Source organism: Cetorhinus maximus, chromosome 13 (assembly GCF_964194155.1).
Source record: "Cetorhinus maximus chromosome 13, sCetMax3.hap1.1, whole genome shotgun sequence".
Lineage (NCBI taxonomy): Eukaryota > Metazoa > Chordata > Chondrichthyes > Lamniformes > Cetorhinidae > Cetorhinus > Cetorhinus maximus.
The window spans coordinates 3896783-3916421 of record NC_135891.1 but is presented as its reverse complement, the minus strand read 5'-3'; the positions used below and the strand labels follow the sequence as shown (position 1 = coordinate 3916421).

At 44.3% G+C, this 19639-nt stretch overlaps 1 protein-coding gene across 4 annotated transcripts in view; it reads right to left on the bottom strand.

Annotated features, from left to right (window-relative positions):
- Positions 1 to 751: 751 nt before the first annotated feature.
- The window catches only part of LOC144688366 (14-3-3 protein beta/alpha-1-like), a 184876-nt gene continuing 165988 nt past the window's right edge, over positions 752 to 19639 (bottom strand). For all 4 annotated transcript variants that reach the window (XM_078554833.1, XM_078554835.1, XM_078554834.1 and 1 more), the window contains 5 exons: positions 18174 to 18475; positions 10136 to 10259; positions 8752 to 8915; positions 5439 to 5534; positions 752 to 3043 (listed from right to left, as the gene is read on the bottom strand). In XM_078554833.1, the coding sequence (XP_078410959.1) occupies positions 2987 to 3043; positions 5439 to 5534; positions 8752 to 8915; positions 10136 to 10259; positions 18174 to 18467 (735 nt within the window). In that variant the 5' untranslated portion in view covers positions 18468 to 18475 and the 3' untranslated portion in view covers positions 752 to 2986. The remainder of the gene's footprint in view (positions 3044 to 5438; positions 5535 to 8751; positions 8916 to 10135; positions 10260 to 18173; positions 18476 to 19639) is intronic.

The window sequence follows — 19639 nt, the reverse complement described above, 5'->3', positions numbered from 1 at the left end:
TCAGGCATCATTCTGGCAAATCTGTGCTGCACTCCCTCCAAGACCAATACATCCTTCCTAAGGTGTGGTCTAATCAGAGTTGTGTGGCTGAAGCATGACTTCTATCCCCTTGTATTCTACTTCTTCGGATATAAAAATCAGCATTCCTTTTATTTTTAATTCATTTATGGGATGTGGGCATTGCTGGCTAGGCCAGTATTTAGTGCCCATCCCTAAATTGACCTTCTCAGGAGGAGTGGAAAGATCTATCCAGTTAGGCCCCACAGCCCTGCAAATGCTGTACTTTTCAGAAATTCCGTTTTACAATTCCCTTTTAAACGTTACTATTGAATCTCCTCCCCCCACAATCCACCCCTCCCCAAACACACTTTCAGGTGGTGTCTTCCAGACCGTTAACAGCTTGCCGCATTAAAAAAATTCTCATCTCCGCTCTGGTTCTTTCATCATTCACCCTAAATACGTGTTTTCTGGTTACTAATCCTACTGTTAGTGGAAATAGTTTCTCCTTACTTATTCTATTAAAACCTTTCATAATTTTCAACACCATCTATGGAATCTCCCCATAATTGTCAGTGCTCGGAGACCAGCCTCTCCATAACTGATATCCCTCATCCCTGGTACTATTGTAGTAAATCTCCTCTGCACCTTCACGATTTATTTATTGTGTGAAATGATAGAACAGAATAATTCCCACCTAGGGAACTGTGGGCAACATTGAGCTCCCCAATGAGACAACATAAGACAACACAAGTTACTTGATAGAACCTTTATTTTCTTATTGAACTGTCGTGTACATGTTCCGAATTTATCTTCCCACAGTCCATTTAAAAGACTTACACAACTCTATTCGTACATCAAAAAAGTTTCTTTTTAATATGTTTCGCACTACTGTTACACAATCACGTGCGTGCTACAACGGTCACAGAAGCGACTGGAGGCAGAATACTGGTCAGTAAAAACAAAGCAGGAAGGGAGCTATGAGATATACGGACACAAGTTGAGAATCTGCTTCACACTCACTACCAGAGGTCACCTAGAGTTCAACTGCATGTTTGTTCAGTCAGAAGTGATTGAATTTATTATTTCAGTGCACAGTGAGTTCTCCAGTGGACAAACAGACTTGTAAGGACAAATGGAGATGCACATCTGTGGAATGTGACTAAAAAAAAAACAGGAAACGCATTAGGACACTGACCAATTTGTCCATTTCCGCCTAGCACTTTTTCTCCCCACTCAGGATGTCAGCTTTTTCCCAACTGTGCACATTAGCAGCCGTGTTAACAGAGATCTATCAGACCACTCAGTCCCTGTGCAAAACCTGCAGGACTACATTGCTAAACTGTGCAGCTTACCAGCTGGGAGTGAGCTCATTACTCAGGATACCACTGGGAAAGATCAAGTCAATTTCAGTGGCTCTGCCGAAATTCACAATTGGGCACAGATAGTATTTTAAGTAGGCTGAAAGAGGATGAAATCAATTTGGACTACATCAATAAAATCCGTACACTTTTCCATACCTGTGGTTCTAATTTTGGGGAACCTTTAAAAGCAGCGCTACTCAGGAGCTGCTAACTGAAACAGCAGCATGCAGCTTCCCCCACTCGCCCAAGATAGTCCACAGTATCAAGAGCAGAAAGTTGTAGGGAAAGGTCTAGGTCTGTTGTGATAAATCTGAAGAAACTTAATAGTTTAGTACCAATATACCAAAAGCATTTATTCAAATACTGATTAAAATTAAAACAGGATTGGGGAGGAGGGAGTTGCTGAAGGTACCAGTTATTACACCACGTGATTGAGATTTGTGCAAGTAAAAAAATCCAAAATTCTAGGAAAAGTTGGCTGGATGTGAATGCAAGACAAGGAAGAATAGCACAAGTTGCTGCAATGGTGCAAATTGTTACAGTCCCATCTTGGTCTGGGGATGGCGGGGTGGGTGTGGGCGAGGCCAGGGGTGGGGTTGTGCAGAGGAGGAGGGGAGCATGGGGAACCCAGAGCAGAGTGAACAGAGACAGCAGAGCTAATCGGGCACTACAGTCAATCCCCACACGCCAGGAACAGAACATAAACACAGCTAGAACTCGGAAAGTGGTCAGTGTGCCCCAATGACTTGTGTGGGGGGAAGGTGGTGGGGGGGCGGGGGGGAAGGTGAACCTGTTTTGACAGTACTTCACCAACACCTGCAGGTCTAACACCGACAAAATCAGCATTCCAATTGTTTAAAAGGTGGCCCCAATATCAAGGCTGCCTGAAATGTAGGAAGCCACCAGCATTTCCTTCCCTATAGACTCCCATGATTACTGGAGAAGAACCACATGGGCCACCGCAAAACTGGGGCAGTCCCTTAGTCTTCCCCACAGACACATCTATCGTCACTGTACCTCCATGTGTGTGCCTCACTAAGCAGGGCAGGAGGGTGCAGGAGATGCCGCTTGCCGGTGGGAGTGCACACTTGGGCAAAAGGACAGGTCTATTTAGGAGGGTCAAGTCGCAAAGCAGGAACAATCAAGGAAGCCCTCTGCCTTCCAGGATTGATTAATTTAACAAGCAGCAAGTCCCTCACCAAGCAGTGCTCATGGAATACAATTCTCGCACATTCCACTCTCTTCCCTCCCCACATCTTCTCCCTGCCCCCCCCCTAATAGGACGACAGGCCAGGATAGGTGCCCGAAGAAATTCTGAACCATTTGCCAGTTGGTTTTACACCATGATATCCAGTCAAATCAAGCCAACAATTACAGGCAGGGCAGCTTAGAGCTACCCCTGGTGTTAGGCTCTTTCAGTCCAGTGTTTTGTCAGCACATCAGAATGCAGCATGCTGGTGTGAAGCTCTGTGCAGGTGATCCTGGAGTCAAAGAAATAGTATGCATTGCCTTGAAAAAATGTCAGAGAGGAGTAGGGGCAGGAGAGAGGGAATGGTGGGACAGTTTGGCCAGACAGGAGCAGGTGAAAGTAAATTAATGGAGAAGTTGCAAGTGTAACAGATAGTTTAGTTCTGCCCGTCGCCAGCATCCCCCTCATCTCCCTGGCTGTCTGATGTCCATAACTGTAAAAGAAAAAGAGAAAAAACTATGTTAAAAAATCGAGGAACAGTTTCCTATTTTATGATAAAGTGGGTTTGTAGTACAAAGATGTTTACATTAAGTTTCAAATACAGATGGGTAGTTTCGGCAGGTGATACAGAAAATGGACATCACTGCTCTGGAACACAGGAATGGTTAACCAGGGCAGTTCTACCTTTTCAATTCCAATTCACTGCCCCTTTATACTCTTATAACATCTCAATTTAATTTCCATCCTTAAGCTTTGAAGAATTCAATCCACACTTTCCCCATTCTCCTGTGTAAATATACTTTTCCTGCTTTAGACCAATGTTGTTCGGGCTCCAAGTTTCTAGCTTCTTGTTCTGGGCTCCCTTGCTGATTCCCTTCACCTCAATTAGAACCTTTCTTTGCTCCATCTCCAGTGGATATAACCCAATGTTCACAAAGTGCATCATCACATTGTCCCTCTGTCCCATCTACTATCCTGGTGAATCATTGTTTCTTCACAGTCGGTAGATCCTCCCTCATGTGCTCTGGGTTACTAATCCAGTAACACAGTCAATACCTTACTATACCAGTGTAACATTTCATACAACATCCTGAATAGGCTTTGCCCAACATTCTGTAGGACTGCTATGACACTTCTTGCTTTTACATTTTAAACCTCCTTATCATTACTTGCTGCCCACGACAAGCTAACGTTTGTTTCTCAATCGCCTTTCTGACTCCTCACTGGTGTCTATTGTGAAGACAGCAGGAAATGCTTAGGTAAGCAGCGCAAATGACAGCAGATGCGAGTTAACATCACGTGATATGAGATAGTATACTTCAGATATGGACTGTCACATAAACCATAATTTAAATGGGGAGGGCAGGGTGTCGATAAGAGTTAGCTTGTGGCGGGTGGTAAAAAGTCGAGGAGGTTTAGAGTATAAAAGTGAGAAGGGTCTACTGTCACTTTTTAATCTTCTGAAGTCAATACTGAGTTCAACAACTTCAAATTGTGGACAGCATCTATTAGTAATGATTCTGCTGTTGTCCCTTTGGCCCAGATCTTCTGGTTTCTGGGCTGTTGGAATGACTGACTCTGTGGGAATTTCCTGGGAAATTTGGACTTCCGATGGGCAATTCCCCTGCCATCCAGGGCCCTCCAAAAAACTCTCTGACTCCATGTTAGAGTTGGAGACTTCGGACAGTTTCGACTTATTTACCTGGATAGTTAGCCAGGAAATGTTAATCCTAGTCTAACTCCTGGGTAACCATACAGCTGATTCCCAATCACTCACATTGACATCCCTCCCCCAACTCCCGACTACTCGCCTGACACCCCCTCAACCCAATCTGACTGACTATCTCCCACCACCGACTCCTGACCCCCCAGACTCCCCCTCACCCCTTGACCCGACTTAACTAGCCCACAACCGCCTGGCATCCTCCAACCTGACCTCACTACCCAAACTGACCTGGCCTCACCACCCTACTCAGCTGCCACCCTAACCCCTTAGCTCACCCACTCTACACATTTACACACGGACTGCATTCACCCATACATTCTAACACACCGAGTACTTTTGGGACATTTAAACTCTTTCTTACCAGAATACGCCAGCTATTGCTTTAAAAAAAAGCTGTGGCTTCTGCACAGATCCTCTCCCCAGCCCCTGAGGTTTCTTGTGCTACGTGAGTTCTGCAGGATCCCCCATTGGAAGATTGACCAGAAAAATCGGAGGAAGGTATATGGGTATTTTTTTGTCCGAACTGAGTCAGAAATAGGGGTTCCAACCCCGAATGGAAGATTTGGGCCTTTGTTTCTTTACCATATTCTTCTGGATTTGCAACATCGTCCTTTTTTTAAAAATCATTTAATCTCTCCTGTCTTCAACCCTATCAGAAACTTTCCTTTCTGCTGTTTCCTCCCCTCCCGCAGCCACTTTCTCCCCCTCTGTACTTGCTTAAAAATGATTAAATCACTTCTTCCAGTTTTTCCAGTGCTGATCAGAGCTGCTTGAAAGCAGACTGACGTTAAAAATGCACAGAGCGGTTAGTGTGGAAGCGGCTAACGATTTAGCTCACTTTGCCAGTATGATGAAAGGTCATTGATCTGAAACTCTGTTACTCTCGCCAATGTCCGCAGGACTCTTCTTTTGTTTAACGGTCAAGTGTAGTTATGGAATGCATTAATCAGGGCTGCTTTCAAGCAGGCTTTCTTTAAAAATGCAGAAAATCCTTAGCATGGAAGCGGGTTAACATGATAACGGTTTTTAGCTCACTTTGCCAGTATTTCACACTCATCAATCTGAAACGTTACTTGAACAGAATGTGCATTGAGACCAATTTAAAAAAAAAAGGTGACTGCAATTTAATCTTCGGGAGCTTTTCCCTTTTGGTCATACTCACAGTTAAATTGTCCCGAAGTAACTGCATAATCAAGGTGCTGTCTTTGTATGAATCGTCAGCCAACTTGTCCAATTCAGCAATTGCGTCATCGAATGCCTGAAAACACAAGGCAAGGGCAAGGTTCATTATCATTGCACATGGCAGGCTGCTCAATGCCTCTGCAGTCAGCTAACTGCAACACCTGTTGTGAAGATGTCTGGAGTGTCAGCTCTTGAACTAAATGAGTGAGGGGTAGGGGGGTGGGTGGGGAGTGAGATTGGAGCACGGGAGAGGAGAGGTGGTGGAGGGAGCGGATTGTGGCAGAGAGGACGGCTCTCCCAGGTGCAGGCAGTGAGAGGAGACAGAGGGACTGGCGCATTGTGACTCAGACCCAGAGACAGTGGCTATACAAGCAGGTGGAGTGCTGAGAATCACTAGCTGGGTACTGGCTGCAAGAAAGAGTCTGACAGGAGATGGTATCACTACACACAGACCCTAATCAGGGCAGGCACCAGTGAATGGACTGACAGGCGTCTAACAATGATGTTACCAGTGGGGAAAAAAACTGTGCATGTAGCTGCAGGGTGGGGTGAGTGCACATGGGCAAAGGTGGTCGGCTTCAGGGAATTACAGTGTTACCTTTAAAGTGCCAGCCAGCAGGCTGATACTTTCATGGCTGATCAACTGCTTTCTAGGACTCTTAAGTTGAACACTCTGCCTATCTCTCTCTCTCTCTCTTCTCCTGGATAGAGTAAGCCAGTGTGAGTGAAGGTACTTGCCTATCTGCTTTCTCTTTGCCAGATGCTACCAGTCAGGATCACAATTTTAGAATTCTTCGACTTGGACAGGGGCATCTCTAGGCTCCTGTGGGCAGAGATGAAACCACAAGTGCAACACAGCTCCCCTTGGCTCAACCTTACCCACCTGTTCAGAATTTCTTACCCAACCTGAAAACAGTGTCACAAACATGCAATTTCTCTCTAACTGAAACTGCGCAGCACCAGCCTTAATCAGCTGATCCCATACTTGTCTTGTAGTCAGGAGGTTTGGGTTCAAAACACAGCAGTATTGAGCGCAGTCTAGGGTGACATACAGTACTTAGACATTGCTGCATTTTTGGAACTCCCAAAGGTAGAAATTTAAAGTTCCTATATCACCATATGAGGGGCGGAGAGCTTACCTGGTTGTCCTGCCATCATTCACCCCATATTCAAAATCTCCCTTAAAAACAGATAAACTGGCCGTTCAGCTTGTTGCTGCTGCGGGATCTTGCTGTGCACAAAACGGTTGTGTTTGCCTCCACAACAGTCACTGCCTTCACTTCAAAAATAATTCACTGCCTCTGTAAATTCGAGGTTATCTAAAACTCTGCTGCTCGTGTCTGCACTCGCAGCATGTCCCAATCCCCTATCACCCCTGCGCTTGCTGCCTTACATCGTCTCCCGGTAAAGCAATGGTCTTCATTTTAAAATTCTAATCCTCGTTTTCAAATCCCTCCGTGGCCTCACCCTTCCCTATCTCTGTCATCTCCTTCAGCCCCACAACTCTCCGAGATATCTGCGCTCCTCTAATTCTAGCCTCTTGTGCATTCCGGAATTTTAATCACTCCACCACTGGTGGCCACCTTCAACTGCCTGGCTCCCCAAAGCTCTGGATCCCCTCCCTAAACCCCCCGACTTTGCTTTTCTCCTTTGAGATACTCTAAAGCCAAGCCCGCTGACCAAGCTTTCGGTCACCTGACCTAATATCTCCTTATGTGATCTGGTGTCATACTTTGTTTTATAATTTCCTTCTGCAGCACCTTGGGGCATTTTATATGTTAAATGCTCAATATAAATATAAGTAGTAGTGTTATCATATATGAAGTTTCTGGTGGTGAGATGGCAATGCAACTCCTTCCATCTGCACACAGCCAGGATTTAGCAGTGTATTCCCAAGGTTTCATATTTCAGGCACATGGGAAAGATTGGTCCCTTCCTGACCAATAGGTGCGCTGGTTGTGAAATGCACTGAATGCCGAGAAGCCAGTGGTGAATTGAGAAACAAAGGGATAAAATGGGAGACACAAGGTGGGGAGGGAATACAGTGAAATTAAATTGGAAGGAATGATTTGCAAGGTTTCTATCCTCTCTAAGATAAAAGCAAAAAACTGCTGAGTTTTTCCAGGTATTTTTATTTTTGTTCTATCCTCTCTATCCTTCTTTACAACACTGAAGTAACACTCCAGATTCTCCAGTTGGTAAAACTAGTGAATGACCCATACGTAGACCAGAGGGTCCAAGGGCCACACCCTGATCTGTGTTTTATTCACTGATCCCGACCAAAGCAGCAGCTGATGAACTATGATCAAACACAGCAACACTGGGTAAAGGTGGAGGCAGGGGAGAGAAGAGGGGGTAGAGAAGCAAAGAGAAAATCAGGCAAAGTTACCATATTTTGATCGTTATCCTGTGACCTTTAGTGGAGAGTGCTAACTTTGGGTAAGGATGTTGGATGGCTATGATGCCCCCACAGTTGATTAGCCTATCAAGTCTCTGACATAACTTAATTTGTATAGCACACTGGTTTGGCCACAATTGGAGTATTACCGTCCAGTTCTTGGTGGCCACACTTTTGGAAGGATGTGAAGACATGAGAGAGAGTGCAGAAAAGATTCACAAGAATGGTACCAGGGACGAGAAACTGTAGTTATGTAGATAGATTGGAGAAGTTAGGACGGTTTTCCTTGGAGAAGAGGTTACGTGGAGATTTGATCATGGTATTCAAAATCACGAGGGGTCTGTTCCCATTGGTGGAAGGATCGAGAGCCAGAGGGCACAAATTTAAGATAACTGGCAAAAGGAGCAATGGCGACATGAGGAAAAACTTTTCATGAAACGAGTGGTTAGGATCTAGAATGCACTGAGTGAGAGTGCAGTGGAGGCAGATTGAGTCAAGGCTTTCAAGAGGGGATTGAATTGATGGTCATCTGAAAAGAATGTGCGGGTTTACTGGCAGAAGGTGGGAGAATGGCACTGAGTAAATTTATCCTACAGTAAACCAGTGCAGACACAACAGGCTGAACAGTCTCCTTCTGTGTTGTAATGATTCTGTGATTCTATGAAGACAGGGCAGTTGGAACAGGTACCAGTGGATGCCCCGTGCCAGCAAGAAACAGCACTAAGCCAGGTAAACAAGGGAGAAATGTGGGTGGGCAAGGGCTGAAATAAATCCATGCGAGGTCATATACCCGAGCACTAACTGGGAGAAGGGGATATGAGGAGAGCTGGAGGCAGTGTTATGATGTTGGCACATTCTCAGCCACACCTTGAATAACTCCTTTGTTTTTACTTACCGACTTTGCCAGCTGGCACGCCTTCTCAGGAGAATTCAGGATCTCGTAATAGAACACGGAGAAGTTGAGAGCCAGGCCAAGTCGGATGGGATGTGTCGGTTCCATTTTGTCCTTACTGATGTCAAATGCCTCCTGATACGCCTGCTGCGAGTTTTCCACCGTGGCTTTGAAAAGGAAAGGAGAGGTTGTTGCAGGGAGTAGACACTTGTGCCCACAAATCAGGAGAGACAATGTCTCATTTAGAAATTACAACCCATGGCCCACGTATGGAATCCATTGCTACAAATGATGTCTCTTCAACATAGAATTTATAGCACAGAAGCAGGCCATTCACCCAACTGGTCTGTGCTGGTATTTATGCTTCACAGCCTACTTTCTCATACTATCAGCATTTCCTTCCACTCCTTTCTCTCTTTGTTAATCCAGCTCCCCTTGGCTAGAATCTTTGGCCCCCACAGGTGGCGAGGAAGGAGAGGGGTTGGCCTGAAAATTTGGTGGGTTGACATCGGAACCGATATCCGATGCCTTCCTACCTCCATTGGGAGTAATAGGGTGGGCCTTCCCCCTCAGAGTCAGCACGGGTGTCTCACTGCTTTTTCAGGCAGCGAGTGAGACACTCGCCGAGAACGGAAGATTCCACCCCTCATATCTACACTAGTCACCTCAACTACTCTTATGTGGGAACAATTTTTTAAAATTGATAATACTCTTGGTTAGCAATTTGGGACCTTTTTCTACATTAAAGGCACTATATAAATTTAAGTTGTTATTCAAACGGTGAGTAGAATTTCACACTTCCAAGAACTGGTGGGAGTTGCAAACATACTCGATTATACATAAAGTATATCCCCGAAAAACCATTTATCTGGGGGCCATGCCTTTGCTGCCTCAGCTGAATTCTAAAATTGGACAAGTCCCTTTGTGCCTTTATGTAACTGTGTATTGGGGGGGGTGGGGTATTGCAGGAAACCTAGACTGTTTACCATGAACAAATGCTTACAGGAAATACCAACAGCTTCTTCCTTTACAGAAAGTAATTCATATGTAAATTTACAAAATATGCAAAACAAGAGAGAATGGGTAATAACAAAATGGAACTGCATTTAAACCCTTAAAATGACTAGCAACAATCACAATTCCTCCCAAAAATAGATGCATTGAATTTCTCGCACATCCTTTGAACTGATCTTTCAGCTCCCATCAGAGATAGTTGCAATCTTGTGGGTACATGTCAATGTTTCACGACCCACAGACGGAGGATCCAATGAAGCAATTTGTTTGATTTACGGGGTGGGGCGGGGGGGAATTCTGTTGGTAAAATAACAAACTCCAATGATGTTGTGGTTAGAGTTGGTACATAAAGTGATCAGATCTCCAAACACACCTTTCTTCTTGTCCCCATTTGCAACCTCAGAGAGGTATCTGTAGTAATCTCCCTTCATTTTCAGATAGAAAACCTTGCTGGTAGCCTGGGTTGTTGTGGCGATAAGGTACTTATCCAGAAGACCCTGAGTGAAAAGGTATTGAACAAAGACATCAGATACTGTACAAAAACGTCACTCATTCACAGTGTTATTTAAAGTAAGAGTATCAGGGCATTAAGAATAAAAAGAAACAATGCTGATAAAAATTTCATGTTGAATGATATGCTTCTTGCATTACCAAACCTATAATATACAATTGTTCTTGAGGATATGGATGTGCTGCATTAATTGTCTCTCTCTAATCACCATGACATCAGTATGAAACTGGGGCAAAAAGGGTTAAATTATGAGGACAGGTTGTATAGACTTGCCTTGTATTCTTGAGTAAGGGCTAATCTAATTTATGTTTACGATGATAAAATATTGGATAGTTTCTCTCAGTGTACCCTATTTCCTCTGATCGGGGGCAGGGGGAGGCACAACCTTAAAACTTAAGCCAGATAGATTGTTAGGCAAGGGTGTTTATGGAACAAATGCGGGTAGATGGAGTTAAGATTGGTTACAATCTATTGGTATGGTGGAAAGGGCTTGAGGGGCTGAATGGCCAACTCCTGTTCCCTATACTCCCACAAGGAGTCATTGGAGAATGCTGATTGAGTGAGTATTGAGTTAATTGTGTAGCATGGACCAGGTAAGGCCAGCAAGTTCATTAGTGAGCCAGTTGGATGTTCATAACAACGGTCATTTTTCCTGGTGGCAGCATTAAAAATGATTTAATCCAGTTTACCGTTGTGGGATTTGTACTCTTAACCACTGGGTCACTATTGAGTACCATAACCACAATGCTAGCCAATGGTTCAACTTGGGTTGTGTGAGGAGAATGTGCCTGTGGCTCAACCAGCTCTAAATGCACTCCTGCACAACCCAAACTAAGCGAGACAAAATCTAGTCGCAGTACTGAACGGCTCATACAGTTCAAACAGATAAGGTGCAGTTTCTCCTCACTGTAACAGAATAAAATTGAAATATTTTTGACACACAGTTCTTCCTTGTATTCTTCCTGTTGTAAAAATCCTGGAAACAATTTCACTGGAGTTAGTTCTGTTACAATCCCAGCGTGAAACCTGGCTTGATAGATTCTAACTTTTTCTTTGGAAACCGTGGAGGAAAGTTAGTGAACAAATTCACAGGAGTCTGCTGATGAACTTAGAGCACTAAAAAATGAACTATATTACATCAGACAAAAAGGTTGGAAAGGTCTAAATTGCACACACAATGGAATGATTCAAATCACACTATTGCTTTACCCCAGCAATCTCTTTACAGACAAGTACAAATTCAGAAAGACAAAACAATCCACAGTAGCTATCTCATATGTCAACATTCAGGGTAGCATGAGGTATATGTGAACCAACAGGCACACCGTGGTCAGACACGTCACACTCCAAAGTCATTGACAAATGTGACCAAATCAGATTCCATGGATTTCCCAACAACCCACCCAGACGTTTGTTACATTGTAAACCAACCAATCTCATGGAAACTTTATCTTTCTCACGAGAGTTTCCAATCTTCACATCCAAAGAACTTGCCCTGGAACTCTCTCCAAACGTCGCTCCCACCTGAAAAGCCCTGACAAGGATCCACCTTCAAGGTTTCAATCTCACCTTCCAAGATTCTTTTCCCCGGATCTTCATGTATACTCAAGCTTCACCTTCCAAGTACAATTTCAGATCTTCAGCTGTGCCAAGCAGAACACTACTGCTCCAAAGGGGTACCTTTGCCCCTATGGCCCACAGCACAGAGTCACCAACCTTTGGCTGCCCCCTCGGAACTTCGGGGCTTCTCTCAAGCCCATTTTGCTTCAAGTCTGCTCCCCGCAGCTCTCTCACTTTAACTTGGAGTCTATTTCTCTGCGCCTTCCTTTGTCTTTGTCCTTGCTTGGGACTTTCTTCTGGGACCTCTCCCTGTCTCCCCTCCCTATGTCCTGCTCCCTGGGACACCTTCTCTGGAATGGCACTCTGGCTCCAGATCACTTGATCTGCTTTTTGCACCGTTTTGACTTCCTCTCTTTTGTGCAGGGATGCAAGGCTGGTTCCCAGCCTGAAAAACGTGAAAAAAACACTAACTGCGCATGTGCAGCCATTTCCCGGCCAGCGCATGCGCAGAGGGTGCGAGGCCCACTAGGACCCCGAGTTTCCCACCCGAGGTAAGTATTCACATTTCTTAACAATTCAGAAAGGTACATTCTTACGCTATTGTATTAACATTCTACAGCAGGCAATCGAATTAGGCAATCTTTCAATCACTAATTTTACATTCAAATGAATTAAACCTATAATGTTAATTCTGGTTCAGTTCTGTTGAAGAGTCATGCGGACTCGAAACGTTAACTGTGCTCCCTTCCACAGATACTGCCAAACCTGCTGAGTTTTTCCAGGTATTTTTGTTTTCGATTTCCAGCATCCACAGTTTTTTGCTTTTAGCTATAATGTTAATTTATTCCCTTAGCAGTGCAGGAAGATCATGCAATCTTTGTGGGTGCACAACTGCCATTTCAGACACTAGGGGAAGCAATCCAATGATTTTCCTCGTTATTCCCTCCCTCTGTTAGTAAATTACGTTTAGAATGAAATTGAATAGAATGAAAGTGTAATCAGTAAGTCATTGCCACTTTATCTGATAACACATGCACGCTTACAATAGAGGCTATTAAAAGCTATACAGATCATCAAAATTCGAACTGTCGCTGGCTGTACAACACTAGCAATCTATTTACAAAAGCAATCCTACACAGCCACTACTGTGGAAAGAATGCAGTCAGGCTTAAGGAGCTAACACACTTGCCTGCATAGTGCAGCTTTAACAACACCCAAGGAGCTCAACACCATCTAGGGCAAAACAGCCTGCTTGATCAGCATCCCATCCCACCACCTTAAACATTCACTCCCTCCACCACTGCTGCACAGTAGCAGCAGTGTGTATCATCTACAAGATGTACTGCAGAAACTCATCAAGGCTCCTTCAACAGCACCTGTATGGCAACACCACCACCTGCAAGTTCCCCTCCAAGCCACACACCATCCTGACTTGGAACCATATTCGCTGTTCCTTCATTGTTGCTGGGCCAAAAATCTGGAACTCTCTTCCAAACAGCATTGTGGGTGTACCTACACCACATGGAGTGGTCATTGTCATTGGACTTGCAATCCAGCTCTGAGGGCACGGGTTCAAATTCCACCATGGCAGCTGGCGGAATTTAACTTCAACTATTAAAACTGGAACCGATAGCTTCTCTCAGTAATGATGACCGTGAAACTATCATCGATTGCTGTATAAACCCATCCAATTCACTACTGTCCTTTAGGGAAGGAAATCTGCTGTCCTTCCCCGGTCTGGCCTCCATGTGACTCCAGACCCACAACAATGTGGCTGACTCTTAATTGCCCTCTGAAATGGCCTAGCAAGCCACTCAGTTCAATAGCAATTAGGGATGGGCAACAAATGCTGGCTTTGCCAGTGATGCCCACATCCCATGAAAGAATAAAAAAATACTTAAGGTAATTTGCTTTTGTAACTTTCTTTCATTGCTGTTTGTGGGATCTTGCTGTGTGTAAATTGGCTGCTGCGTTTCCTACATCACAACAGCGACTACACTTCAAAATAGCACTTCATTGGCTGTGAATTGCTTTGGGACCTCGGGAGGTTTTAAAGATGACTACAGAATTGCAAACTCTTTCTTCTTTAACTTTTACTTTGTGGATTCTTTTGCAATATAGGAATCTTGCATTCATTTGATATAGCAGCCATGCCAAAGTAGTTCCAATTGAGAAGGAGGTAGACTCAAGCAGGAATGCTGCAAACTTGCTGCCAAAGAGATCTGATGAAAAAGAGATGTCTTGGTTCTTGGCTAAGTTTAAACAACAACTTGTAGAATGTCTTTAACATAGTAAAACATCCCAAGGTGCTTCACAGGAGCAGGTGACACCACCTACATAAGGAGCTATTAGGACAGGTGACCAAAAGCTTGATCAAAGAGATATGTTTTAAGAGGCCTGGAGAGGTTTTGGAAGGAACTCCTAGAAATTAGGGCCTAGGCACTAAACAGCATGGCTGCCAGTGATGGAGTGAAGGAAATCAGGAATGCCCAAGAGGACAGAAATGGAGGGGTGCAGAGATCTCAGTGGGTTGTAGGACTGGATGTGGTTACAGAGATAGGAAGGGATGGGGAGACTTGAACATGAGAATTTTGTTTGAATTGTTGTGTTGCCAGACCAGGAGCAGTGTAGATCACAGAGCACAGGGTGATAGTTAAACAGGACTTGGTAACCTGTAGTAAACATGGAAGGTTCTCCCTGTAGCTGCTCTACAGACAGTGTCAATGCAAAGCCAAGGAGACTGGGCAGTTAGCAGAGAATGAGTAGAATGATCCTTATATGGAGTTCTTGGATGCCGACTAAGTGGAGACTACTCTTCCTCAGTAGTTTCACTATATGCTTTTCTGTTAATGAGTTACCCAAGGTCTCTCTCCTATGTGAGCCAACAAACTGCTGGGACTTGCTAAAGCTTCATGAGCATATAAACAAAATAATCTGCATCCATTGTGAAACCCAAGATCCTCATCTGATTGGTGTGGGAGGGTATATTAAAATCCTGACAAAGAAAACTGCAGAAACAAGAATCTACTTTCTCTCCAGGTTTATTCATACAATGACAAACCAGGTTTGTGCTCATCAGCCCACAGGACTGCTGCTAATGTTAATTAGTCATAGAGGTTTACAGCACAGAAAAAGGCCCTTTGGCCCATCGAGTCTGCGCCGGTCAAATAAGTACCTAACTATTCTAATCCCATTTTCCAGCACTAGGCCCATTGCCTTGTATGCCATGGCATCGCAAGTGCACATCCAAATACTACTTAAATGTTATGAAGGTTTCTGTCTCTACCACCCTTTCAGGTAGTGAGTTCCAGATTCTCACCACCCTCTGGGTGAAAAAATTCTTCCTCCCTCTAAACCTCCTGCCCCTTACCTTAAATCTATGCCCCCTGGTTATTGATCCCTCCACCAAGGGGAAAAGTTTCTTCCTGTCTACCCTATCTATGCCCCTCATAATTTTATACACCTCAATCATGTCCCCCCTCAATCTACTCTGCTCCAAGGAAAATAACCCCAGTCTATCCAATCTCTCCTCATAACTAAAACTCTCCAGCCCAGGCAACATCCTGGTAAATCTCCTCTGCACTCTCTCTAGTGCAAACACATCTTTCCTATAATGTGGATTCCAGAACTGCATGCAATACTCTAGCTGTGGCCTAACCAGCGTTTTATACAGTGCCAGCATAACCTCCCTGCTCTTATTTTCTGTGCCTCGGCTAATAAAGGCAAGTATCCCATATGCCTTCTTAACCACCTTATCTACCTGTCCCGCTACCTTAAGGGACCGGTGGACATGCAAACCAAGGTCCTTCTGATCCTCAGTACTTCCCAGGGTCCTACCATTCATCATGTATTCCTGTGCCTTGTTTGTCCTGCCCAAGTGCATCACCTCACACTTATCCTGATTAAATTCCATTTGCCACTGATCAGCCCATCTATATCCTCCTGTAATCTAAGGCTATCCTCCCCACTACTTACCACCCCACCAATTTTCGTGTCATCTGCAAACTTACTGATCAACCCTCCTACATTCAAGTCTAAATCGTTTATATTTACAAACAGCAAGGGACCAACATCGATCCCTGTGGAACCCCACTGGACACAGGCATCCAATCACAAAAACACCCCTCGACCATCACAAAAACACCTCTTGACCATCACCCTCTGCTTCCTGCATTGCCCTCATCTACACACCCAGTCACCTCTTCGAAAAATTCAATCAAATTGACCTCCCCTGAACAAAACCATGCTGACTGTCCTTGATTAATCCCTGCCTCTCCAAGTGTCGATTAATTCTGTCCCTCAGAATTGCTTCCAATAGTTTCCCCACCACTGAGGTTAGACTGACTGGCCTGTAGTTCCTTGGTTTGTCCCTTCCTCAATAACGGTACCACACTGGCTGTCCTCCAGCCACCTCTCCTGTGGCCAGAGAGGTTTGAAAATTATTGCCAGCGTCCTATCTCCTCCTTTGCCTCACTAACAGCCTGGGATACATTTCATCCGGGCCTGGAGATTTATTTACTTTTAAGCCTGCCAGACCACTTAGAACCTCCTCCCCTTCTATGTTAATTTCTTTAATTACCCATGTTGTCCCTCTCACTTGTGAACACCGACACAAAGTATTCATTTAGAACCCTACCTACGCCTTCCGGCTCCACACACAAATTACCACTATGGTCCATAATGGGCCCTACTCTTTCTCTAGTTATCCTCTTACTCTTTTGCACTTATAAAATAACTTTGGATTTTCCTTTATTTTACCTGCCAATGTTTTTTCATGCCCCCTTTTTGCTCTCCTAATCTCATTTTTAAGTTACCCCCTATACATTCTATATTCCTCTAGGGCTTCCGCTGTTCTGAGCCCTCGGTATCTGCCAGAAGCCTCCCTTTTTCTCTTTATCCAATCCTGTATATCTCTCGACATCCAGGGTTCCCTGGATTTGTTGGTCCCACCCTTTGCCTTTACTGGAATATGTTGGCCCTGTACACTCCCTTTCTCCTTCTTGAATGAGTCCCACTGCTCTGACGCAGATTTACCCAAATCCACTCTGACCAAATCATATGATGACTATAATTTGCACTGTCTCTCAATCAAGAAGTGCAAAATTATATATTCAGAGCTTTAAACAGACAGTATATCATCTTCTTAAGGATAATGCCCAGTTAGGAACCACGTGAGATCTCCATGGATAAAATCTCCCTTGCATAAATTGCATGGGGAAACACAAAATGATGAGAATGATTGTGTTAGGGTTATAACAGCAGTCACGTGCACTCAAAGCTTTGGTGTTTTCTCAAATGCTGCAGCTACTCCAGGTAAGGCTGACAGACCGAACTAGACACCACGCCAGTTTGGCTGGCTAGCGTGCGCTTACCAGAACCAAGGACAATTTTCATCACAGGTGAGGTAGACCCCTGGAAACTCCTGCCATTCACTGAACATGGCATCGGATGTGAGTATTCCAGCCAAGGATGCAGACACCAAGTCTGCCTGACAAGTAGAGGATTGCCGTGTCCGCTCATCATTTGGTACCGTGGCTACCTAGGCTAGTATCATAAGCTCTTGATTGCTGCATTGTAGAAAGTGGTTCTGTCCAACAGTTAGCCTGCTGTAAAGATGCTGAGCTAACTTGCTAGGGACTTACTGGCATCTCATGCTTACTATTCAGTGTCACGGGGTTTTATTTGATCATTCATCCAGCAACTGGAACAATGTAGAGTGAAAGATCTTATATCACTCCTCCCCTGAAACTCAAGTTCAGTAAGCGCAAGGAGATTTTTTTTCATAATAGGCTACAGGATGCATTGTTCAAGGGCTGTCAATGATAAAATGAAGATCTCACCCAGGGAGTACTCTGAATAAACAGAAACAAAAATACCCGGAAAAACTCAGCAGGTCTGACAGCAACTGCGGAGAGGAATACAGTTAATGTTTTGAGTCAGTATGACTCTTCAACAGAACTAAGGAAAAATAGAAGAGAGGTGAAATATAAGCTGGTTTAAGCGGGGCGGGGACAGGTAGAGCTGGATAGAGGGCCAGTGATAGGTGGAGATTGCAATCTCCATTGGTGTGTGCCTAAGCAGCAATCAGGAATGTGCCGTGCAGGCGACAAAAAGGCAGCTTACAAGCAATGGTCCCTTTAAGATGCGTGGCCGTGCATCAATCTTAAATGGACGACACAGTACAAAAAACAGGCTGTGCATAACGAAGGAAAATTAAAGGGAATGTTAGTCCCACTCTCCTAATCTTACTCCGTACCCTGCCAATTCCCCCATCCCTGCAAGCATTTATCCAACTCCTCTTCGAACTCTCATCAATCCCAGAAGCAGTGCGTGACCTTACCAGCACATCGTTGCAGATGTCCTGCAGCTCTTTCTCGATCCTCTCTCGGTAACTTTTTGCCATTTGCTGCTTCCTTTCACTGCCTTCAGATTTCTGCTCTATGCTGGAGATGACCCGCCAGGACGACCGACGGGCTCCAACTACGTTCTTGTAGGCAACAGAGAGCAGGTTCCGTTCCTCGTTTGAGAGTTCATCGCCTTTCTCCGTGACGGCTTTCATCGACGCGGCCATGTCATCGTAGCGCTCTGCCTGCTCAGCAAGCTTCGCTTTCTCGACCAGGTCAGTGGTTTCCATCTTCAGGACTGCGTGGACAAGAGAGATTATCTTTAACAAACAGTTAGGAGCACTCTGCACAGTTCTGGTCTTGATATTACAATGGGGATTTTAAAGGGGAAGATAAAAGCAAAATACCGCGGATGCTCTGAAGAAAAGTCATACGGACTCGAAACGTTAACTCTGTCTTTCTCTCCACAGATGCTGTCAGACCTGCCGAGTTTTTCCAGCATTTTCTGTTTCTCTTTCAAGGATATAAAGGGGCTGGACAAGGTGTAAAGAAACAAATTTATAAGGAGGATACTTGAACTGAAAGGCCATAACTATTAGGAAGGGCTGAATATGATGGGGCTCGTGTCAATAAAATCACTGCTAGGCCATTCAGGTAAGAAATTAGGAAACATCTTTGTAAAATGGTGGAACACTCTCCCACAAAAAACCTGGAGACGCAAACTCAATGAATAATTTTAAATCTGAGAGCAATATGACTTTTGCTAGCCAAGGATATTAAGGGATGCAGAAACAAGGCATGTGGATGGACTTAGGATACAAATCAAACCTGATCTCACTGAATGGCAGAACTGGCTTAAAGAGCTGAAGGGTCTACCCCTATTCTTATGTTCTAGAAAACAGAAGGCTGAGAAGTGACCTCATAGAGGACTTCAACATTATGAAGGGGTTTGACAGGGAAGATGTTTCCACTTTTGGTGGAGACTAGAACTAGGGGACATAAATATGATAGAAATGAATAAATCATATAAGGTGGGGTCAGTTACCCAGATTGTGGTGAGAATGTGGAACTTAACCACATGCAGCAGTTGAGGTGAAAAGCATAGACACATTTAAGGGGAAGCTAGGTTAAGCTCAAGGGAGAAAGGAACATAAAGATGTGCTGGTAAAGTGAGATGAAGAGAGGTTGGAAAAGACTTGTGTGGAGCATGAACATCGGCATAGGCCTGTTCTGTTTTGCAAATTCTGAGTAAAAGCATACAGGATCAGGCAGCTGGACTAACTCACCTACAAAAGAAATTCTGATTTTTAAGGCTTTATATCTTAAGAATATCATTTTACACATTATTTCCAAGTGAGTCGGCTGCTGTGACTAGTATGGGCAGCACACAAACAATCAGCAATACTGGCAGTTTTGTAGATTCTGTATTTCCATTTTATGGTTTAATAACACTTTTAGCCAT